The sequence below is a fragment of the Cygnus olor genome, chromosome 16 (assembly GCF_009769625.2).
Source record: "Cygnus olor isolate bCygOlo1 chromosome 16, bCygOlo1.pri.v2, whole genome shotgun sequence".
NCBI classification, from domain to species: Eukaryota; Metazoa; Chordata; class Aves; order Anseriformes; family Anatidae; genus Cygnus; species Cygnus olor.
This window is the reverse complement of record NC_049184.1, coordinates 7,429,977-7,454,130: the sequence shown is the minus strand read 5'-3', so window position 1 is coordinate 7,454,130 and position 24,154 is coordinate 7,429,977. Positions and strand designations below refer to the sequence as shown.

The window sequence follows — 24,154 nt, the reverse complement described above, 5'->3', positions numbered from 1 at the left end:
AGAGGCAAAGAGGTAAGGAGAAAGTTGGAAGAAAAGTGAGTTTTCCCGGTAGGATGTGAGCAATGCTGCAGCCCTCGCTAAATTGAGCAAACGGTGTGTGAAGGGGAAATGCTCGACACGGTGTGAGGCCTCAGCCGCAAAACCATCCTTCGCAGGGCTTGCTGGCGAAGAGACTGAAGAACGACTTGTGGCTCTCGGCTAAAACGCAGGTGGAAGAGTGATTAATCCTATTCCTTGGTCACGCCTCAATTAAAAGAAAAAAAAAATCAAATAAACGGGACCTGAAGTTGAGGAAGCTGTGTGTGTGACTTTGAACCAGCCTTAAAAGGCTTTAATCTGTTCGATGTTTAATACTGATGAAAATGTGCTGCTACAGCAAACCTTGGTCTGCGGAGGGGCAGGGTGACCCGTGTCCCTTTGGTGGGTGAAGGCAGCCTGTCCGAGGTGGCTGGGGGCCACCATGAGGACCTGTGGCCACAGATGCTGCATGGGGCACCCCTGTGGCAGGGTGTGCCATCGCTTTGGCAGAAGGCAGCGCCCTGGCTGTGCCCTGTCCCCGGTGCCTGGTGCAGGCCCTGGATGGGGAGCGGGTGCTGATTTGAGGGAAAATGCTGTGGAGCTGCTGAGGCTTGCTGTGTTCGAGCAGTTGTGTCCCAGTGCCAGGAGGAAACTGGGACAGTTGCGCTTCTGGGTGCTGTCTCAGCATATTGGCGTGGAGCTGGTGCTTGACAGCTCTCTTGATGGGCTGGGAAGGCAAGAAAAAGGCTCCTGGTGCCCCTCAGGGAGAGCAGAGCCTGGCCCAGGTGCTGGGGACTGCTCAGGGTCACCTCCCCTCGCCAAGCCCTACACAGTGCTGTCCTGTACTCCAGGCCAGGTGACAACAGCCTGCCCTCCATCTGCTCAGACTGTGCTGCTCGTGATGGAAATGTGAGGAAGAATTTTGTGTTTAGTGCCAGCAAGGATGCAGGTGGGAGAGCTCAGCCCGCGTGGGCAGCAGCCACGCCTGGCACCTACAGGGAGCCCAGGGCCTTTGGGACTTCTGTTTGTGTTGTCCCTGGGGTAACCCCTTGCTTATGTTCTTAAACAACACTTCACCTACAAAACTGATATCTTCTTGGAGCCTCAAGTTCTTACAGAGCAATCTGACAATCAGCCAGCATCTCTTCCTTTGCAGCACTCTACTAAAATGCGTGGCCTCCTCCAAACTGCACAACAACAACTCATGTCCTCGGGCCTGGGCTTGCAAATCCACCTCGGAGAGCAGATCATCAGGTGCCGAGCTGCTCGCGCGGATGCAGCAGGGTTCCCTTTTACTCCATGCTGTTCCCCAGCATCTGCTGGCTTTTGTTCCTGGTGCGGATGGGGTTATTATGTGGGTCTGTCTCATCGCTGCCATTGTGCGCTCCGTGAGGCGGCCGATTGTTCCGCTCTGTGCTGAGCTGCGTGGCGAGAGCCTGGCAGGGCCGTTAAAGATGCAGCGGCCGAGGAGCTGCTGGCACACCTGTGCCTGTGTCCCATTGCCCCTGAGCTCAATGAAAGTGGGTGCTGAGCTGTGCTCGTGGGAGCAGGTTCCTGGTGCTGCTGCCTCTGGCCCGTCTGATGTGGAAGTCTGGTGAGCCGTGGCCACGCTCTATGGGGCTCAGAATCCAACAGGTTGCTTGGTTTGTTTTTTTTACGAGACAGAACTGAAAGCCTGTCCAGTCTCCTTGCTCACATTGAGGCTTTTATCGCCCAGAGGTGCTGGGGGCCCGTAGCTGTCCCCAGAGGTGCCACAGGGATCAGCCTGCCCAGAAAACTCTGCCCCATGCCCAGGCAGGACCCGGAGGCCATGGGGTGAGTGAGCTGCCTCACAGGCATTGCACCTCCAGAAACTGCTGCTGGTTGATTGCCTCTGGGAAGCCTGTGCTTCCTAAATATACCGAGAGGGCTGCTGGTGCTTCAAGGGGCTGTGGTAAGAATCCCTGGCCGTCATGCCTTTGCACATCGTGGGGACTCGTGGCTTTCCTGAAGGTGTCTTTCCTTGCCGGCTTCATGCTTTTATAACAGGGACCAGGAAACCAGGGAAATTCCATCTTGCATCTGGAAGTAGTAATACTTTTACAAGTTGCTTGTGCTGCATGCTGCAGTTTCACCTTGATAACTCTCGCTTCACCAGCAGAAACTTCTCAAACCGTGTCCTTGGTCCTCTCCGTGGGTTGTTACCAGGTCCCTGGAAGGAGGAAGGTCCAAGGCCTCCCCTGGTGCTCAGGTGCCTGCTTCCATTTTTTTTTTCGTTTTTTTTCCTTCAGATGTTGGAGCCTATTTTTTCTATATTTTTAAGCTTAGGTCTGTACAGGAGTCTTTCTTGTCTGAATCTGATGTGGGAAAATAACACAGAGAATTTAAATTATTGGGTGAAAGATTGTTACCTGCGTGAGAGAGCTGTAATTCACTCAAGCTTTACTTCCTCAAAACTTATCAGAAATTGCTTCAGACCTGTTGTAGAGGGCACGAGTCAGCAGCATTAGGCCCGGATTAAATCTGTGACGCAAGGGCTTGATTTATGATCGGTCAGAATGCTTTGAAACACCATTCCTTCACGCTGCATTTCGGTGGCCAGCCGGGCGATACTATGGAGACCAAAGGCACGGCGTTTTTGTACGTCTCACTTACTGCTTTGATCCCTTGTAGAAATACCACACTGCTGTGTGTGACCAATCCAAATCGGCTATTCAGTGCATCCTCCTGGCAAACTGCAATATGGGGTAGCTCCAGGTGTGGACAGGGTGAATATTTTGATGCCACCAGCTTCTTCGAGCTGTGGAGGAGCGTGGAGCTGCCCTCGGCAGGGAGAAGAGACAGCAGGTGGGTCCCCAGGGCTGGGCAGGTGGCTCCGAGGGGACAGCCCTGCCCGGGGCTGGGACATCTGTGGCGGTGACGCCAAGAGGTGACACGGGGACGGAGAGCTGCTCGTTTTGCCTGCTATGCATTTTTCATGGGGATGCCAGCAGAAGGAGCAGTGGTCAGGCCCGATGGCTGGTGGAAGAAGAAGCAGGAGTGGTTTTGTTTCTCTTCACTCTTGGGTTTCGCCTGCAGCTCCAGCCAGGAGGCAGGGCCCTGTGGGTGCCGGTGGCTGGGGCTTGATGTGGTGGCAACTGTGGGACCGGGCCCCGCTCAGGTGAGGACAGGGCGCAGCTCTGCAGGCGGTGAGGTTTGTGCTGTGGCAGCTCCGTCTGTCACCTCCTACACCTTCCTTCTGCTGTGTGGTGGCTTGCCGCAAACTCACCGGCAGTGCTGCCCTCGCTTACTTTCCAACCCTAAAAAGTCTGTGCTGCAGAATTGTACAGCCCAAAGTAGTAACGATGCATTTCTTGGGGTGTTCCTCCGAGCTTTTCACAGGCGTCAGACATGACAATGACTGAGGGTAGTGATAAATGCTGCTTGATACCGGGTCTTGAACTCAGTGTTTCCTACCTTCAGCGTGAAGGAAGCTGGCAGCAGCGTGGGGAAATAGCCCCTGCTTCTGCCATGTTCAGGACAGAGCTTTTTGAAACGCACGTGCGACCAGGAGGCTACCGCAGCTCAGGGCTCACAGGTCAAGGCTGGGAATTGCAGGGTTTCTCAGGGGGCAGGTGAATTACTGGCTTTTCTTTGCTGTTAAGCACCCGTGACAGTGGTCCGTGTCGTCTGTCAGGCACTTCTGGTTTGGGTTATTTTGCTGGTGGCTCGTTTGGTGTTGCAAGCGCAGGGAGCATGTGAGTAGTTCACGTTTCAGCGGTCTGTCTCCATGAGCATGACTCGTGAAAGCCACAAAGCCTTCCAGGTTCATTCCTGCAAATTAATTGCATCAAAACTTCAGCGATATGCAACAGACCGAACCTTACAGCAAAAACATCAGTGCCGCCAGCCCAGGTCTCCAGGAAACCTGATCTTTGTAGGCTTGGGAAACCGTGGATGGCCGTGGCTTCAGCAGGCTGCTAGTCTCCTCAGGGAGCTGCTGGTGGCGATGAGGGCTGCGGCCCTGCTGCTTTGTTCCCTGAGCCGATGGTTTGTGATGGTTTGCCTCTTCTCTGGCTGGGCTCATTAATTGTATTAACTCGGGCAACGTCTGCTCCGTCAGGGGGTGATGAACGCCCCGGGGACAGCTGCAGGGACCGGAGCCGAGGAGCGCGGGGAGCTGTGTGTGTCCCACTTGCCCCTGGTTGAATGCTCTCGGTGTTGGCTCATTTTAATGCATGGAGTCTTTACGTGCTTAATTACACTGAAACTTCTGGGCAGCCTCGCAGGGGTGGATACCATGACCCGAGGCTGGGGGGAATAGGTCTGCAGAGCCCCTGCTATGGCAGCACTGGGAATCCAGAAGGAAAACTCTGTAGAGTGAGGAAATCTTCCCCTCACCAGCTTTGTTTTTAAAGCAGCAATGTTACCATAAAACATGTTTACTTTGACAAAACCTTTGCTGGGTTATTTTAGTGAAGTTTATTTCCATGCTAGCTTTTCCTTCTTGTTTGCATTTGGGTTGTTCTGACTGTTTTTCTCTGGCAGCACGGCGAGCATCAGTGCATTAGTATGGTTAGTATGTATTTTAAGGCTTTTTTGCACCTGTTCTTAAAAAAAATAAATAAATCTTTGAGCTCTGTTTGCAGATGTGTTTTATGGAGGACATTAAATCGTGGCCGTTAAATCTTAGCACTTCTAAAAATGCCAGGACTCTTAGTATCGCTTCAGAGCCGCTATTATTTTGAAAGGAAAGGTAGACCAAAAATCTGGAGGGTGATGTAAGTGCCCGGCAGGAGAATGTCTCTCTCCAGCCATCCTAATCTGCTGCCTGGCCCGGTCCCAGGGGCAGCACAAGGACAGCACGTGTAGCCGCGGCCTGGCCGGGAGGCGGCCTTGTGGGCGCAGGCACGGCGCGTGGCGTGGCGGGGAGAGAAACACTGCCCTGCGTTCACTCACAGAAGGAATTTTCTAGGGCTTTCTGGTTTTGTTTAAACCTATAGTGAACGAGCGAGCTGCGGCAGGCGGGTTGGGGAGTCGGGTTGTGTTTTGTAGTGACTGCGGGCATTTTGGATGAAGTCAATGCTGTGGTGCACCTGACGCGGCGCTCCGGTTTTCCAAGGCATATAAATAGTACTGCAGCTGCGTGAGAGCCTGGGCTTGAGCCCCGACATGGAAACCCCAGGTACACAGGGAGGAGATCAATGGCTGCTTTGAGTGGATTTCAGGTGGAAGCATGTGTCCGAGCAGGGATATGGCCGCACGGTGCCGAACCCCTGCTCGGTGAGGCCGGTGAGCTCCCCGTGCCAGTGCTGCGTGCTGGGCTGTGCCCGCAGTGTTGTCCTCTCCCTCTGCCTTCCTGGTCCGAGATGTAAAGATTGGGAAGTATTTCTGCATGGAGGGTGTCTCTGTGCGTTTGAAAATGAGAGAAAGTAAACAGAGTTTGGGGGGAGAAAAATCCTTTGCTCAGCTGTTGGGCTGTGGTGCATGAGGTGTTAGTCAGCCAGGGCTTGTTTACATACCAAGGAATTTCATGGTAAACCACCTGATCGGTTTTACTTGCATGCTATCCCCATACAAATGATCAGAAGGACCTTTCAAATCGTGGTGCTGTACTACCCACCTCCTTTGCTTTACAGAGGCTGAGCACCAAGCTGCACCAAAATTATAAATACACTGATGTGCTGCCACAGTGCTCCTGGTAAGGGATCGGTGGGTTGGCTGCAAACAGGGCAGGCGGCTCGCAGAGGTCTGTGCTGGGACGTCTGAGCTGGGAGAGCACACGCTGCTACTGTACAGTGCCTCCTTCCAGCGGTGGAGGCTTTTACATGAGGATTTTGGATGGGAAGTGATGAAGACAGCCACACGGATGCTAAATGTTGGCAAGGTATCTCTGGCCTCTTAAAAAAAAAAAAAAAAAAAAGAAATAAATCCATGAAGTGTGCAGAATAAAACAGGAAATGAAATACTGCAGTGCAGCAGGTAGGCGAGCTCCGACTGATGGTTTTTCCTTGCCTACCCAGTGGGAGCAGGGGAGCGTTTCGGTGCCACTCCTGCGCTCTGTGCCCGTGGTGGTGCTGGGGCAGCACCGGGCACGAGCTGCGCGGTGCAGCACGGGGTGTAGGGGCTGGTGGGCTCGTCGGCAGACAGCTGATTGATGCACAGCCCACAGGGAGATAAAATGGCTAAATGGCTGCATGCCAGGGCAGGAAAACCCTAAACCAAAGCGTCGGCTAGCGTGGGCCGTGCCCGAGACTTGCTGTGTTTGCTGTACTTCAGCTGGGACTGCAGCAACCTATCTTGGGGGGGGGATCGTTCACATCAGGTTCCTCTCCGCAAATGCACGTCCCGATAGAGCTGGGGGGATGAGGGGGAGGCAGCCCCTGCCCCAGCAGCACGTGTAGGCAGCAGCAGCCACTGGCCTGACCGCAGCCCACTTTTAGGGTAGTGTGAAGTGCTCTGACACACGCGGCTCCGTCTCTTATTCTGCAGTCATATTTTTTCCCCTCAGTGTTTTTCCAACTCATGTCTTGCTGCCAGCATCCATATTAATAATGCATGACTTTTTTTTTTTATGGTGCTTCCTTCCCGGCGTCCCTTTCAGCTGCTGAGTCAGAGAAGATTGTTATAGCAGCAGCCTCTGAAGCAGTGAAATGCCCCTGCAATGCTCAACTGCTGTCATTTATCATGCACGGTTACTCTGCGGGCAGCCCTTTCCCTTTCCTAACTCTGGTTGAGGATACAGATGCCAAAAGGATGATTTCTGTTGCACCAGCTGGTAACTGGCGAGCCCTGTGCACTTGGGAGCAGATTTTTTCTGCTGAGCCTTTCTTTGTAGTATTTGATTAAAGGGAATATCTCCTATATTTGCTGCTTTTTCTGTTTTAGAAATCCTGTGAAGTTTTTTTTCCAACCTGCCTGAGAACGTGCTTTGGGATTGTGCCTAAAACTGTGTTTTCCTTTTTTCTTTTTCTTTCCCCCACCTCAAAAATTCTTAAACCTATTTTCTTTTCCTCCTCGCATTCCCCCAAGTCCTGTGCCTGGGCTTTTTAAGGTAACAGGGGTGATAGCAGCCCCACAATGTGCTAGCAGGGGTGAATTAACCAGCAGCCCGTCGGTGGCCACTGGAGCCTGCTGGCTGCTGCAGGGGGCTCAGGAGCCGTTAATGCAGGGGGCAGCGGGGATTTGCAGGGTTTGGCCCCGGTGCAGCCTCTTCCCTGCTGCATGCCCCGCGTGTCCTATGCCCCTGCGTGGGACCCCGGAGAGAAACAGCAGCAGTACCTTTTCTCACAGTGTTGGCCTTCTGAAGGCTCGAATAAACGTGCTATATTCGTGGGAGCAGATGTCCCCTAACCCACATCCTAGCATGACAATTTTGCCCTGCGGTGGCTGTGGTCAGGGTCGGTGACTTCTCCTGCCCGGCAGTGCTGGGGTTTCGAGGCTTTGCTGGCTGCCCAGTGAGCTGCGAGGTGCCCTGCAGCAGGACTGGTACGGACTCCTTTCGGAGACACGTTCCCCCGTTACAGGGGGAAGCTTTGCAAAAGGAGCCTGTGAATTTCTGAGCCTCGAATCCATCCGGAGGTGCTGGAGCAGCAGGGACGGGTGCCGTGCCTCCACCGCTCCCGTACTCTGTGCTTGCCCAGCAGTGGAACGAAACGCCGCCTGCCACTGGAGAGACGAGCCACTGGCTTCTCGGCTAACAAGATTTAGGTGGATTACACTACGTATTTAATCAAGGGCTAAGCTCATTGCCTTATTTGAAATGGATCAAAGCCCTTGAACGTGCCGGTCCGGAGACCAGCTCTTGAGCGAGAACGTCACTCGGGTGTGGGTCGGGCAGAAGGGCGCTCTGCTTCAGAGCCTGGTGGCTCCGCAGGCACGCTTCGGGAGCTGGGCTGGTCAAACGCAGAAGCAGACAGGAGGAGTTCTCAGTGCTGGGGCTGCCGGGGCACGTAGATGATGCTGTAGTTCAGCATCCTGGAGAACTTTCTCCCTCAAAGTCTTCGTTCTCTCACTGTCGGTTTGAAAGTGTTTCCCCATACACGAAGCTGCGTGCCTGCAGGTGCGGAAGATGCCCTGGCTGTCGGCTGTCAGGCTTCCACCTTCTACAACAGCAGCTGATATTTGTGAGCTTTCCAGTTTCTGCAGCGGATAAGATTCTCCAGGGCTCTCACAGGAAGCCTCACCAAACCCACGTGCTACGAGCTGCAGACACCGCTGGCTGAGGGCGCTGGAGCCCACAAGAGTTGCTGCCTGTCACCAGAGCGGTCTCCCCCTGTCCCGCGGCCCCGCAGAGGCGCCGTGTGGGATGTGACGCTAGCACCCAGCCTGTCGTGTAGCGTTTATTCCTGTGCGCGCTCAGGAGGGCGGAAAGATTGGTATGAGCAGGCATAGAGGCATGTTTAAAGTGATTTTTTCATCCTCGGCTGGGAGCTCTTGCGCTTGCCAGGGTCTCCCTGAAGCAGCAGGGGAGGGTGCACGTCCCTTCCTTGCAGGGTTAACTCTTCGCTGTTGTCGCAAGAGGCACGTCAGTGCTGCCTCGTGCCTGTGTGTGCCACCAGCGTGCTGCGAGCACACCCTTCACCGTGGGGAGAGTTGTCCCGGCTTAGTTGAGCAAGCTATTTAGAATGCACCAGCTATTCAGATCACTTTCCCTCTTATTCTTTTAAAAAAAGCTATTCTGGTAACCTCCTTTCCCCTCGCTGCCGCTGTGCAGGAGGGAGCAGCTGTGGGCACCGGGCTCCCCAGCTCTGTGCATGTGGCTGTCGGCACAGCCTGAGAGACGGAAAACGGCCAGTGTGGAGGTAAACCTCCGCTGGGCTGGAGGAAGAAGATAAAACTCGATTCTGCTTTGAGGTGAACCGACCTGCGCAATTATAACGCTCTTCCTGCAGCCTGTTGCACGTCCTCCTGCCCTGTCGTGCGTCTGTAACTCCGGGCAAACGCTGGTCAGGCACCTTTTGGTGTTTCCAGCCCTCAGCAGGCTTGCTGGCTGGCAAGTCAGCCCAACAGCACCTGCTTTCCAGTTTCTTGTGTTGCATCGAATGGTTTTCAGCGTTTTTAGCCTCCAGCATGAGGTATCTGTCGATACCTGGCCCCGTTGGGCAGCCCCGGGATGGCTCCGTCACAGCACCGAGCTCGGCAGGGCTGCAGAGGGAGCGCACGATGCAGGAGTGTGCTGGGGAGGCTGCCCTGCGCCGTGCTTCAGCTGCTCTGCTTTCACCTGGTTAAAAAAGCCAAAATGCTAGTTGGCGTGGCAATGGGCTTCTTTGCTGTTGCGCTAGAGCAAGCTGATAGCGAGGCACGGCTTCCTCGAGCGGTGCTGACACCAAACCTCCAGCTGCTACCTCCTGCCCTGCGCTGGGAGCTGTGGCACCGGGGGTCCCCGTGTCCCCAGGGGGCTCCTGGAGGCACTGGGGCTCCTGCTGCTCACCTGAGAGAGGCTCCGTGGGTGCTCGTGGCCTTCAGCGGGCAGTGGGGGCACTGCGTCCCCACCTGGCTTGGGGGCAGGCTGAAAAAACCCCAAGCAAATTGCAGGAGGAGGAGGAGGATGAAGGGAAACGTGGCATTTGTAGGGCTGTGGTTGCAAAGTGCTGGCAAGGGCTTGTCTGCGTGGGGGAAGGGGTGAGAGGAGGAGGATTGTGTTTAGCTGTGATACGTTGGAGGAGCGAACTCGACCTGGACAAATCGGATAAGTTGAGTGGATAAATCAGCGTAATCTAAAATCTCGTTATCTGCCATGGAGGGAAGGGCTGGTGCCTCGGCCAGGAGGAGGAGGAGGACAAGGAAGAAGAGGAGGGGTGCCACAGCACTGCGGGTAGGTGCGTGCCTGGTGCGTGGCAGGGTCCCACGGGTTACCGTGCCGTGCCGTGCCGCAGGCTGAAGCCTTTGACCGCAGCACTGCTGAGGAGTGGGAGCAGGACGTGAGCAGGGGCACGCACCGCAGGCTGCCGTTTCTGACCCCAAATCCCCATGGGCTGCGGGATCTCTCCCTGCCTCTGCTCAGCACCGCAGCACTCGTGGGGCTTGGCTTTGCAGGAGGCCCCAGCTCCCCGAGGGGTGACCCCCGTGCCACGGGGGCAGAGCACGGAGCCCGCACCGGCGCTGCCAGCCCTCGTGCCCGCTGCCCGGGGAAGCTTCTTGCAGCTGCCTCGGTTATAATCTGCTCCGGGCATCGAACGTGGGGATGTACCCACCTGTTATAAATTAATTTCCCTGCTCGTCTGCCAAGTGCCTTTTCCGTATCCAGAGCTGCTTGTGCAATAGGCGGGATGATGCAGCAGGGTGTGCAGCCGGCCGCGGGGGCCGTGCCTGCGCGGGAGGGCTGCTCGCCCCTCCGAGCACCGCCTGCCCTCCCCGGTGCGTTTGTCTTTTCCAGGGAAGCATCCGACTCCCGGCTTGTTTGCCAAGCTTGCATTCTGGGCGCAGTCAGTCTGGAACTAATTTTTTTTTTTTTTTTTTGCTGCTCTGTTTCTCATATCAGCTAACGAGCGTTCAGATCCCTGGGTAAACAGACAAGTCGCTCGCTGAAACGCCTGCTGCTGTGTACAACATCCTAAAGAGGCGTCTGTGGGGCAAGAGGGAGTTTGTGCCCCCCCCGGTGCGCACCTTCGGGTGCGTGTACTTCCCCGGGGCTGCGGGGCAGGGGTGATGTGCGGAGCTGTAACCTGCTAGTCCCCGGTAATTGCGGACAGTCCCTGCCAATTTAGCAGCCACCAGGCGATGAGGAGCAGCCACGGGGCAGGGCAGCATCGCCGGGCTGCCCGGAGCTGACGTGCGGCCTGTGCCCTGGGCTGGCTTTGTTTCCTGTTGGTATAAAACAGCAACCCTGGTAGGTTGGGAGCCTGGCAGCTGCGAGCTCCCCGGCCCTCGCAGGCTGGGATTTTGCAGGTGGGTGATGTTCCCATTGCCTCCTTGCTAGATCCTGAACCGGGCCCTCTTATCCCTCGCCGAGCTTACTCATTGCACAGCCTCGCTGCCGCTTATCTGGGATTAATGCGTAACTTAATTACAGAGCGTTACTCGCAACCCGGGGAGCACGGTGCCTGTGGTGACGGGTGGTACGGAGCTGGATTCTGAAGCCAGGGCGCTTTATTCCCACCCTTACTGCGATAAGGTCTGGGGCTTCCTTGGGACGCCGCCAGCGTGGCCGGGCAGCGTTGCTGCTGGCGAGCGCCCGCTGTTCCCAGGAGGGAGGCGCCAGCCAGCGTGGGAGAGCAGCAGCACGGCGCGGCGCTTCGGGCACGATCCGGGGGCAGCCCACGAGCAGGCTGCTTACCCTGGCACGTCCGGCAGGCGTCTGTCACGGGGCAAGGGCACGGAGGTTGTCCTTCGTTCCCTCCTGCTCAGGACACCCCAAACCAGCGCTCTTTGCCCTGCTACCTGCTTCTCTGCTGACTCCCAGGAAGGCATCGCGCAGGCTGTGATGTGACATCGGGTGTTCAATAAGTTAATAGAGAGCGGGATGAATGATCTGCAGTGAGGTCATTCTCTGGTAGTGGAATCGGTGAATTTATTTACAGCAGCTGGATTAGCATTTTGCTTGCCAGGTGGAAGAAAACAATTTCAAACGTTAGGTATTCCAAGGCTACATCGTCCACGATAAGCTAATAAGCGTCTTACTTAGGACATCGGCGTCCTTACAAAATCACAGGGGTAGCGGACTGGATGCCGGAGCCTTCAAGTTGCATCCTCTTTCTGACAGCTTTTTTTGTCCTACAGAAGTGCAGCAGCTGTACTCACTTCGTTAGCGCTGTGGTCTTTAATTATCGCAGACAAGAACAACTCGGAAATCTCGCTGCAGAGGCCAAGCTGCTGCGTCTCCTGATGGTGCTGAACTGTGGAAGGAGCCTTCTTGGCTGGGAGCTCTGAGCTGTTGCCTTCTTAAATCTCGGATGGCAATCAGCCCACGTGATTCCAGAATCTCAGTCTAGGGAATTCTTTTAGGAGTTGGGAGGACTGGCAGGCACACCGGGCTGATGCGTGGTGTGGGGGTGTGACAGTGCTCCTTCCCCGTACGCTGAAACTGCTGTTCTCCTTTTATCTGGCCTTGACAAAGAAGCCACAAAGGGGATGTCTTGGGATATTGCTGCGAATGCACCTTGTTAGCTGCAGTCTGCACGGTGAGAGTCACGCTTACTGCAAAGCCCCTCGTGTACTTCCCAGGCTGGAGCAGTTGCACGACCCTCTGCGCTAGCAGGTACCGGCACCGCAGTTTGTGCTGCTTCAGGGTCTGGGCTCTTTCAGCCCCAGCATGGAGCCGAAACCCCCTCAGCCACATCAGAAACGAGCCTGGGGCTTTTCCGGGCGGGATGTTGCTGTGCTGAGGAAAGCAGCAGCAGAGCAGGGGACGGCGTGGTGCAGGATGAGGGCCTGGCCCCGCTCTGCACCTGCGGCAGGGCGCTCCGTGTGTGCGGGGAGCATCCCTCCGGCCCCTCTGGGGACGCGCTGGCGGCAAGGAATGGGTCCCACGGGGCATGGGCATCACTGGCAAGCGAGGCAGGGAGCAAAGCTCCCCCTGCACAAGGCTTTTTTTTGGAGGCAAAAACCCTGTAAATAAGAGCCGGACCATTCTTTAGCCATAAATGGCAGCGTGAGGCATGCCCCGGGTCTTGCAGAACTGAAGGAAGGATGAATGCGGTGCTGGGTGCTACAACCACACATCCTGCACTTGTGTTTCAGTGTGACAGCTGGGAGGCGGTTTGGTTTCACGCGTGGTAACTCACGTAGTCCTACCTGGCTGAAGACGCTAACCGGTGACCAGAAACAAAATTTTGGCCCCCAATTTGGAACAACTCCGTCGCGGCAAACGTGAGGCTGGGCGTGTGACGGCCCTTTTTGTTCAGCCGTGCTGAGCTTGCGAAACGCAGTTGGAAAATCAGGTCTTGGTTTGTTTCCTTTGGAATATCCTAAACAACTGTCAGATTGTCCTTTAGTTCATAGAAGTCGAGATGCTAGAACTTCAGTGGCGATTGTACCGCGTGGACTGAGTTGCTAAATCTGTGGCTCCGTTAAATTGTTTTTATCTTGACGCTTGGATAATCCCCGGTGGGTGTAGGTAATCTCCTAATCTGGCAGGTTAACAAATGAGTGATTTCAAAATTTACCTATGTAAGTGGTGCGTGGTTATACAGAAACTGCAAATCCAAACCCAGCCTGCCTTTGTGACCTGGCTATGCGCTAGGTGGCCGAAGGACAGCGTAGATTAGAGCTCTCGATTTAATGCATTTCCTGGGAAGAAGCACCACAAACACAGCCTTTTTCCTGCCTGTCTTAAAGCTCCTTGCTCGATGTGTGTGATGTCCTGACCAGGGATTTCCTCCCTCCTGCAGCTGCATCGATTCCCGTGGCCAGGAAGCAAAGGAGGAGAGGGCTGCTCTGCCTCCCCTGGCTCGCCCAGGTTTGCTTGATTTGTGTCGGTTTTCTCACTGAAGCTCTCCCTCCATTTCCTCGTCCCGATCCTACATGAGCATCGGGATTCCTGCCGCTTGGAGCTGGTGCCCGGGACGCGGGAATTCCCCCCGCTTTGTCTCCCGAGGGGCCGAGGCACAAACGCCGAGCTGTCCGTGTTTGCTGTTCGGGGCCGGCAGCGGCGTGCGAGCGCTGCCAGCTGAAGAGGGCAGCAACCAGGCCCTTCTGCTTGCTGAACGGCCCTTTTATTGTGCTCTTAACCGCGCGGTGCCCACGAGAGCAGGCCGAGCGCTGTGCTTTTGTGCTCTGCGTGCCCAGAAATCTGCTGGCAGCCCTCGCTCTCCCGCTCCTTGGCAGCGGCTGTGCTGACCCTGGCGGGGAGGGCGGCCTGGCCGCGAAGGGGCAGGGATGGCGACCAAACAGGAGATGCAGTCCCATGCAATTGCATCTCCCGAGCTGCGGTTACAGTAGGAGAGCCCCAATCTCACTAGGAAGGGTAATATTTAACTCGGGCGAGCGCTTGTCGTGCTCTACGTGCTGCCCCACGCACGTCACTGCGCCCGGCCGGGCGCTGGGTGCTCGGTGGTGGGCACGGAGCTCACCCAGGTGGGCGCTGCAGGGCTGGGGGTGCTCGGGGTTCCCCTGGGCTTCCGAATTGTTGCACGTGGCTGGGGCGCTCCTCTCGCTGCCCGTCCTGAAGTCAGTGCAGGGGTGCTCGGAGGAAGTTGCACAACCCCCCAGCCCGGGCAGCGGTGGCGTTGCTGAGATGGGCGCTGATAGCGGCTCTCTTCACATCACGATAAAGAACTCAGGAACTATTCGGGTAACCAGATTTCCACCCCGCCCCCTGCTGAAACCTTCCCAGCTTCTTTTTTTTTTTTTCCTTCCCATTTTCAGATGCAGATTCCCAACAGTCAGGACTTGGTCGAACATCGCTGCAGTCTCTGATCCTCCCCCCTTGCTGGGTGCACGTGCGGGCTGAGTTTGGGAGCGGGTGCTTGGTAATTACCGGCTCAGTGCTGCGGCACTGCTAATTCTTAGGCCACTTAACGTATCAAATTATTCCTTCCTGTGCTATTTATAGGCAAAGGGCTAAGTAACAGTTTTGGCATTAATATTAAATTCTCTAAACCTGATTGTAACCTCTTATTTAATTGTTCTGGCACCCTGTACAGCAGGGGAATACGGTGCTGCTGAACGCGTGAGGCTAATGGAGGCAGAGGTCTCCTGGCTTACCAGCGGTGGGACGCTGCGCTGCTACGCTCCCTCATCACCTTGCTTACATGTTCAGGCTGTCGTACTGTCTATATCTTCCTCGGAGGGTTAGTGTAGGGTGAGGGTGAGTAAAACCCTTGTGCTGCTAACGCTGACTTGGTGCTGGGGATCTGCTGGAAGAGCCCCGTAAAAGGCTTGGTGCGGAGGTGCTGTGCATTGAGGGCCAGCACCGCTCTTACTGGCGCTGCCCCAAGCATCTCCAGCGTGCAGGCATCCCACAAGCTCAACTCTTGGTGCTCTCTCCGAGCGCCTGATGAAGCTGCGTGTTGGTTTAGGATTTATTGGTTTGTTATTCCAACGCCTGCTCCCGGGGCGGGGCAGGGCAGGGGCTCGGGCCAGCCACACGCTGTGCCCCAGCACCGCTTTGGTGTGTCGGGAGGAAAAGGCCGTGCTTAAACCCCGAGCAGCCCCTATGTGCTTCTGCATCCAGACAGATGGCCTGGGAAAGCCCTGAATGGGACAGAAAGCCCTAAATCTCCGCGCAGAGGAAGACGCGGTCCTTCCTCCGGAAAGCCTGGCCGCTGTGCGGGGCGCTGATAGCGCTGGCAGGGCAGGGCTGCTGCCACCCACCTGGCCTCTCTTCCCGGCCCCAGCCGCGTGGCGGGACACCCCGCTGTCCCCCGTGCTGGGGACCGTCCTTCTGCGTCCTGCTGGGGTCGTGAGCAGGATGCGGCGGGTCTGAGCCCCTCCGGGGTCGGCAGCCGGCGTGAATCGTGCTCAGAGCTCTCCCAAACAAACTCCCAAAGTGGAAATCGCTCCGCTGCCTCTTCTCGTACATATCATGGCCGTGAAATTAATTTTCCATGAGAGAGTCAGCTGCTTCTTAATTAGAAGTGCTCTGAAAATACCAGCTGAGAAATGATTACAGGAAGCTTTCAGTGCTCATTTATGTAATTGGACTTCACCTCCCCAATTCAAGCTGCTGCCCGTGCCCAGGCTTTGGTGAGTGCTGGCGTCCCCCCACCTTGCTCGTGGGGGTGCCGGGGTGCAGATGTGAAGGTGCACAGCTCGGGGTGCTGCGGGGAGCCCCGCTGCTGCTGCTGGGCAGCCGGAGGCTTGGCGCTGCGCTTACAGAACCATAGCACGGCTCCCACGTGCTTAAATCCCAGCAGGGCTGACTTGTCCCTTAAACCAAAGGGAATAATCTTACCGCGGTCATCTGGGCGGACAGGTCTTTAAATTTTGCTCATTTTCCGTGTGGATAATGAGGGTCTGCTGGAAATTCCTCCGAAAAGAGGCATCTCCCCCTGCTGACAGAGGCCAAAATCCCTCTCCTGTCCTTGTGCCGCCGCTCGGCTGCCGTAGCGGGGCTGTTATCGCTCCACGGATGTGCTCTCAAGTGCCTTGTGGTCAGGCTGAGGAAAGGCAGAAGGCTAATGTAATTTTCTAGACCATCCTACGTGATTAGATTAGCCCTATCTCGCAACACGGAGAATTGCTTTCTGGCTGAACCCCAGCTCAGCCGGTGTGAGCCGCACGTGCACGGTGCTGCTCCGAGCCGGGGCCGTGTCCCGGCGCCCCGTGTCACAGCCAGCGCTGGTGGCAGCACCGCCACGCCACCGTCGTGGCCCTGACCTCTGGGGGCAGCTGGGTTGTGCTTAATGCAATTACAGGCTGGCCCCTCTGCTCGTCAAAAGCCCAGGAAATTGAGGAGCGAGCTGCACCGGGCTGAGTTAAGCACTGGGCAGATAAAGGGAGTGAAATGTTTTAAATAATGCGTTTTAAACCTAATTTCCTGGGACACTAGGGATGTGTGATGGTGCTGGGTCACGGCAGGGGAGCACAGCGTTGGCTGGGGCAGCACGGGCACAGGGGTCTGTGCTTGGTGGCACGGCACCGCCGCAGCCAGGTACCCCTGCGACCCTTTTAGTAAAGGGGTTAATGTGGGAAAAGGCACTGCTGCCTAAAACAAAGCTGCTCTTGTTTTTGCTCGAGCTCCCCTGGGGATGGTAACGGCTGTGACAGTCTGTTAAGGATTCCCGCTGCAATTTCATCAAAGTGGAAATGAGCAAGTCATGTCCTGCGCCTCTTGCGAGGCCGTGCTTCATCTGCCCTGTTGGAGAACGGGGGAACAAACGTCGCATTCAGCGCGCTGGACAGACCTCCCTGTTCCTGAAATGAAGCAGGGATTGGATGCTGATTTGTGTCTCTTTCATTCTTTCATGCTTCACCAAACCTGATTCCGCTTTACCCAGCGAGTAGAAGGCATAATGAAGTAGAAAGCTGAATTACTTGTTCAGCGTCAGCAAGTCGTGCCTCGCCGCTGACTCAAAGCCCGGGCGAGCTGGGCACTGGGAGCCTGCTGGGGCCCCTGCTCGCCCTTATCGCAGCCCGGTCCTGGTAAACATCTCCAGCAGTTCTGGCTCCCCTCTGGCTGCTCTGTGCAAACGAGAGGAGCTGTGCCCTGTCCCGTGATTCGCCTTTTGGGCGGTTGGGAAGGGCAGCGGGCAGACTTTAATCCTGGCTGCTTTACGACGGGCGAGGTGAGGCTGTGCCCCGCCTGCCCTTGCTCTGCTGTGCTCTGGGGCACGCGGCTCCTGCCTCGTGCTGGTCCGTGCTGCCTCCTGGTAGAGCCTCCTGATGCTTCGCTGCATCTTCGCGTGGATGGTGTCCGTCTGTGAGGGCAAGGTGCTGCAAACGTGTCCTTAGGAGCCGTGTGCCCTGCAGGGTTTAGGTGCAGCTTTGGCCAAGGCAGCTCCTGCTCGCTGCTGTGCTGGCGTAAGCCAGTGTTCAGCCAGAGGCTGGGCTGGAGAAGGTGCCCCGACAAAATCTGGGGCCAGTTCCTCCTTTTGGGTGCCTTGGCACTTGTGTTGCTCTTGTGACATCCATCCCCGGCAGAGGAGGGACTAGAAATGAGCATTCAACGTTGCTTTTGCAGCAGTTTAGCTGCTAAGCCCCTGCTGCAGGCGGTGAGGCCGTGCGGCTCGGGGCAGGCGGGGTGCAGGCAGCACGGCTGCTGGCTCCGGAGCTTAGATGCCCTTCCAAATATTTACTTACCTGCGTGGAAAAAAAATAATAGAGTTATAATTAGGAAATAGCAGGCAGCAGCTGCTCCGGAGGCTGCCGTGAGTGCTGTGGTCAGAAGGGGAAAGCAGAGGAGCGGCTGTGGCTGTGTGTACCAAGTGGGCAGCGCTGGCGGAGCAGCCTCGCGCCCTGATACGGGTCCCTATCTAATCGGGGCTCGGGCTTCCTGGCACCATCAGCTGCCGTTCCCGCTGTTAGTATGGTCGGCCCTCTGTTTTTTCTCCTCCCTGGTTTCAAATCAAGGTGTTCTGTAGAGGGGCTGGCAGGCGACCCGGTGCACGCACTGCCCAGGGCGCAGGAGGGTGATGATGAGGAGGGTTTTGCTGAGGGACAGCAGGAGGAGCGTGCGTTTCGGTGCCATGGGTAACGTGCCCTGTGCCCAGGTACCAGCCCAGCCCTTGCGCTGCGGTCTAGGGATGAGTTTCTGTGTCCGGTCGTGCTGCTCAGTTTCCTGTTCTAATGATACTTCCGAACTATACGTCCGTACTTGCACAACAAAAGGTGTTTAACCTGTAAAGCCAAGTGACAGTCTGCGCTGTCAGGAGCAGCTGTGAGCTCCCCTTGTTCATCGGCCGGGGTTGCAAAGGTGCCTTCCCCCCACGCTCCGACCGCGCGCCCTTCGCAGCTCCCGTCGGGTGACCCAGGGAAGCTCCTGGCAGCAGGGAGCTGCAGCGCAGCAGGGTGCTGGGAATGCTTCCAAAAGACTCGTGTTCCTCTTTCCCCCGAGAGCTGCTGCTCACGGAAATCTTCTTTCTTTTTTTTTTTTCTCTCCTTGCAGTGAACACCTACCTCTTCATGATGCAAGCCCAAGGCATCATGATTCGTGAGAACATGAGAACAATAGGAGCTCAGGTGTACGAGCAGGTGGTCCGCAGTGCCTATGCCAAGAGGAACAGCAGCGTGAATGACTCAGGTATTTCCTTAATAATTGTCATTTTGATTAAAGTCTTCATTTCCGGTGGAAATCAAGTTGACCTGAACTGCTCTCGGTTCATAAATAATTTATCTTGGAAATGATTTATGGTGGTAAACGCAGGGTGGGGATTTTGATTCACTGGTTTCTTCTATGTGAAAGTTTTTTAATTCAGATGCTTCTCACTTAAATAAGGGGTGGAAATCCTGATAGGTCTAAAATGACTGGATATTGAGCTGGAAAACTGCTTTCCAGGAAATTCAGCTTGTTAGCTTCCACCAATCTGAGGATAAACACTTTCAAATTCAGTGCAAGGATCAGGTTTCGTATTTAAAAAAAAAAAAAAGCTTCTCAGGCTCACGCATGCTCCCAGAGCCATGGCATCAGGCACGTGGAGGAGCCTGTGCGTATCAGCTTCACTCTTCCCATTCAGGGCTGAACTGAAATGACTCGGCTGGAGATCTGCCACAGATCACATACTGAGCTCTGGGCAGGCTGCAGGGATCCGAGAGGCAGGCTCGGACTTCGAGGCTCTTTACCATCCGTACCATCAAGCTGATAAAAGGTTTACAAGTGTTTGTGTAAATATAGCACAGTGAAAACATTAACGTGTGTGTCTGTGCACAGCTCGGCATGGGGCACCCCGCTGGGGCTGGGCGAGCAGGTGTGACACTGAGCGTGGCTCTGGTGTTCCCGTGTCACCTGCGGGCACATCGGTGCCGGCTCCAGCGCTGGGCTGGGTTCATCACCAGGGCTGAGCGAGTTAAAAAGGGCAAGATTGCTTCGCAATTTAAATGCGTGATGATGCCACTGCCCTGCTCGCCCCCAGGAGCGTCGGCTCCCATGTGCAGAGCGGGTGCTGCAGCCACTGTGCTCCGCACAGGGAGTTTGGATCGCACCAGTGACCTGTGCACTGAGGTCAGCCGGGCTGCCAGCCTGGGCTATTTTAAGGCTGGAGACGTCAGCTGAAGCAGATGCACGGTGAGGATGGAGCTCACGCTCCCAACTTGAGAGGAGGAGGGCTGGATGCTTCGCCTGTGCGGCTGGCAGTGATGCAAGCCTCCCAGCTGGCAGCCTGCGGGGATGTGAGCCCTCCGAAACCTGCCGTGGACTCCTCCTGTGTGCGGTGGGCAGCAGAATCCTGCTGTGGGAATAACCAGCTCTGCACAGCCCTCGGCTCTGCCCAGACCCGGGCGGATAACCTCCCTGCTCCGGCAGCCTGCAGCAGCGCAGACCGCGCGCCAGCCTTGGGTGACCTTCCCCTGGCACAAGGTTGGAGCGCACACGTGATGGGCAGAGGTGGTATCTGCCGGGCACGGCACTGTGGCCACCAGGATGGCATTATCGCTCGGATGGGCAGCTTCCTCCCTGAGCGTCTGCAGGGCCCTTGCTGTGATCTCCGTGGGCACGCTGTGGATCCAGCCCGGTGATGTGCGTCCTCCCCACGCCACCGCTGGCTGTGTGGAAGCCGGGAGAGCAAATCCACACGTGCAGGCAGCATGGGACGGCTGCCGGCAGGACCACCACAGGCCCGATGGCACGAGAAGACCCCGTGGCTCCTCGCTGGCTGTCTCTGCCCCAGCACCTCGCAGGCGGGAGGCTGCTGATGCTCTCCGAGCTGCGGCCTTGCCTGCCTCTCACCTGGGCCCCAGAAGGCAGCAGGTCGTTTATTACAAACAGGCTCGTGTGTGTGTCCTCCAGCACCTGTGGCTTTAATTCCTAGGGAGATTGCTTAGAAAAGCGACGTCGTCCAGTCCTGAATGGCAGGGGGACACAGCGCGGGGTGGTGTGCCGCGAGCACCGTGCGCTTCTGCCTCACCTTCTATGTTTGTGCTTCGTCTCTGCTTTGTTTTTTTTTCTGTTATTCAAATGAGGAAGTTACTTTTTAAGCATTTGATAATAGATGCAAAAATAGGTTTCCTATTCAGCGAGCTGGGAGGCGTCCGGTCTGCGCTTCTGCAGCCCAAAATGGCAGCGCTTCATGCAAAAGGGCGAGCTGAGCATCGCCCTGTGTTGTCAGACAAACCCAGCATCGAGAGCGTGTTCTGGTGATACCAGCTTAATGGGCATCTGGTTATTAAAATTTAGAGCAGTATCAAGCCTCCAAAAGCATCTATCGAGCATCTATCAAAGCTGACAAGCCCCTGGGTTCTGTCTGCAAGTCCATCAGAAGCCTGCCTGGGATGCTCTGGGTGCCCGCTGGAGCAGACGAGCGGTGCTCACAGCACGATGGTGGGCTCCGCTCCTGTAAATCTGCTGTTTGCTGCTGTGTCACCTGCAGCCCTTGTGTCCAAGGCCCTGCTGAGTTGCTTGGGCACCTCTGGGGCAGAAAGACCCCCTGGAGCCTTTGTCTCCAAAGAGCCGGTTTGTAGCATGCTGGTGGGACACCAGGACCGCTAGGCTTTAGCGTGCTGGGAGCTGTGCCCATCGCGAGGCGATGCGGTCGGCTTCGGCAGCGATGCCCTCACATGGGGAGGGAGCTGGAGGGGACAAGTCCTTTCTGTCCCAGTGGGTCAGGAGCACGGGGCTGTCTGAGATGTGGCTGGGTGGCCACAGTGCTAAATAGTTGCTTTCCAGCACCTCTGGGGGGTGAGGTGGTTTGAGGTGGGTGCTGGTGGTGTCCTGAGACCAAGAGGCTAACGCCCCGCTGTGCACTTGATGCTCTGAGAAAGTGGAGAGGCAGCATCTTCCCGTAGCAGCTGGGGCGTTACTACAGAAAGGAAACTTTTCTGCTACCTAAAATATAGGTTGCAGTTGGCCGGAGCTGTGGTGGCTGTGGGCGACTGCAGAAAGCAGAAGTTCGTAGCTGCACAAAAACTTCCTTAAAGCGGCTGGAGGTGCAGCACGCCAGGGGCTTTTACCCAGAAGGTGAAAGGAAGCAGAGGAACCAGGGCGCTGGAGAAACGTGCCGCAACCTGCTGGGGCACAGAGTTTCCTCTGTGCAAGCCAAGGCAGGCCGCTTGTGAGCCTGTGGTCCCCTTGGTCCGCAGATTTCAGGGACGAGGTGTTCAGTAGCTTCTCCTGCCGTGCTCCTTGTGCTCCTCTGTTTGACCTGTCTGCGATACCTGGCGGTGATGCTCTGACCAGAAGGCTGAAGGTTTCTCTGGTGCGGCCTCACGCAAGGTGGCCGGGCTGCCCCCGCTGTCCTGCGGCTGCCCACCCGAGGCGGGGGACGAGCCCCTGGCTGGGTCACGGCTGCAAGTCAGGGGCTCGCGTTGGGTGGGGGCACCCCCGTGGTGCTGGGGATGCTCCCAGGCGTGGGCGGCTTCTGGAGTTTGCTCACGGTGGCTGCACAAACCGGAGACCTGCAGCTCAGCTGTAGACTCCTTTTTTTTTTATCCCTCCCCAGATTATCCTCTTGACCTGAATCACAACGAAACCTTTCTGCAAGCCACAACTTTTCTTCCCGAAGACTTCACCTACTTCCCCAACCACACCTGTCCCGAGAGGCTCCCTTCTATGAGTGAGTACCAGCGGGTGCAGAGCCACCCCCGCCTTCCCGGCGGCTCCGTGCGCCCCTCGTCACCTCCTGCCTGGCCTGGGTGGCAGTGGCACAGCACGTGGCAGCACCCCATTTCACCCGCGTCCCACCTCTCCCACGGAGCACTGAGGCCAGGGATGAATGGCAGCGCTGTTCGGAGCTGTCCCCTCCTGGGAAGCCGTTGTTTACCCGATTGCCTGAATTAATTCCTGCTACGTCGGAGGCACGTCTCCCTCCTCAAGCTTGCCCGTGGCAAACATGAACAAAAGGGGAATTGTGCGCTGCCAGCCCGTGGAGAGGCCGGGCCAGCCCTTTTCCAGGGGCAGTGGGGTCGCTCCCTCGCCCCGAGCTGGGCATGAGCCATGGGGGGACGGGAGGGTGCGGGGTGCAGGCAGGACCTCTGCTGCAGCTAGGAGAAATGCTCCTGCCTAGGCATTGCTTCCATGGGAAACTGGGCTTTCCAGGGTAAATCCTTCTGAAAAGGGGAAGGTGGCTCAGTATGGAGGCGTGGGGTCTTTGTCTGCCTGAAACCTCCATGGAGAAGGGGGTGCTGGATGCCGGAGCTGCTGTGTGCCCCAACGGTGGTGGGTCTCTGATGGAGAGCTGTGTCCAGCAACAGCCGTGGCGGCTGAGCAGGGCTGAGGAGCGACAAGGCACACCAGTAGCATTCCCTAGTCATCTTTTTTGGTGTCTGGGGACAGAAGAAGCCACTTGCATTCGGTGCTGGGAGCAGAGGGCAAGGGGGAGCAGGCAGCAAGTCACCCCAGGAGCGTGGCTCCTGACCTGCTGCTCCTGCTGTCTCCCCAGAGGGCCCCATCGATGTAAATATGAGCGAGATCACGATGGAGGACGTCCACCAGTTCTTCTCAAAAGACCCTTCCATCAAGCTGGGAGGCCACTGGAAGCCGAGCGACTGCCTGCCTCGCTGGAAGGTGAGCGGGAGGCTTGGAGCGCCTGGCGGGGCAGTGGGGGCACGTTACTGGGAGCACTGGGATCTACCTCTGGTGTGCTGCAGCTGCAGGGCAGTGGTGCGAGGATCGCCGCGATGCGGGACTGCAGCACCGGGAGAAATGCTGAAGCTGAGGGCTGTTAGCGACACACGAGTCAGCTCTGGGTCTCTGCAAGGACTGCTAAGGGGACAGGCAGCGATCTTGCCTGGCTGCTTCCCCCTGACAAGCATTCAGCTCACCCCCACCCTGTTTGGGGAGGGATTCGCTCAGGAGGCGAGGTGGCACTGCTGGGGACCTGTGCCCAGATTTATACCGTTTATACGGGGAGAGCAGCACTGACACCGTGCCAGCAGCCTCCTCCCTGGGTCGGGGTCTGTAGGCCGCAGGACTGCTTTCGAGGTGCAGAGCTGTGTCCTTTCATCCCCAGGTGGCAATCCTGATCCCATTCCGCAATCGCTATGAGCATCTTCCGGTCCTCTTCAGGCACCTTATTCCAATGCTGCAGCGTCAACGTTTACAGTTCGCGTTTTATGTCGTGGAACAAGTAAGTGGGTCGCGGTGCTGCGCCGGGCGGGCGGTGCTGGGGGCTGACATCGCAGCCTGCCAGGGCAGCAGTGCTTTGTGTCCCGAGGGGTTTACCCGACAGATCGCATCCCTTCAGCTTCTGAAGGTCTGGGGTTAATGTTGCAATGTTCAAATTGTCCCATCCTGCTGAAAAGTGGCACAGCTGAGAGGCGTGCCCAAAAATGACTTTTTTAATCAAAAAAAATCCAGTAGACTTGTTTTAAAAAAAAAAAAAAAAAGAGAGATTTTAAACAAAACAAACTGCAGCTTTGAAGCAGGTATTTGCAGTTGAAATAATGCTGCATTATCGCTGTGTGTATTTGTAGTGGCTTCAGGGAGCATCCCCTGGGCCTGACGGGGTGGATGCACGCGCTTCTTGTCTGCGCAGTGTCTGGAAGCCTTCCATCAGTGTAGAACCTAAGACTGTAATTTGATGTGTATGCTAACGTGTCACTTAAGCTATCTGGTTTCATCCACCCCGTAAACATGCCTCCATATTTAGGTGCCCTTGCTGTTCTGGGCAGCAGCCAGTAGAGATTGATTGAAATTGTTTTGCTTTTT

At 56.4% G+C, this 24,154-nt stretch overlaps 1 protein-coding gene across 1 annotated transcript in view; it reads left to right on the top strand.

The window, feature by feature from the left end:
• The window catches only part of B4GALT5 (beta-1,4-galactosyltransferase 5), a 32,522-nt gene that overhangs the window by 2,136 nt on the left and 6,232 nt on the right, over positions 1 to 24,154 (top strand). The window contains exons 2-5 of the mRNA XM_040575838.1: positions 18,464 to 18,598; positions 21,948 to 22,061; positions 22,887 to 23,011; positions 23,457 to 23,573. Of these exons, the coding sequence (XP_040431772.1) occupies positions 18,464 to 18,598; positions 21,948 to 22,061; positions 22,887 to 23,011; positions 23,457 to 23,573 (491 nt within the window). The remainder of the gene's footprint in view (positions 1 to 18,463; positions 18,599 to 21,947; positions 22,062 to 22,886; positions 23,012 to 23,456; positions 23,574 to 24,154) is intronic.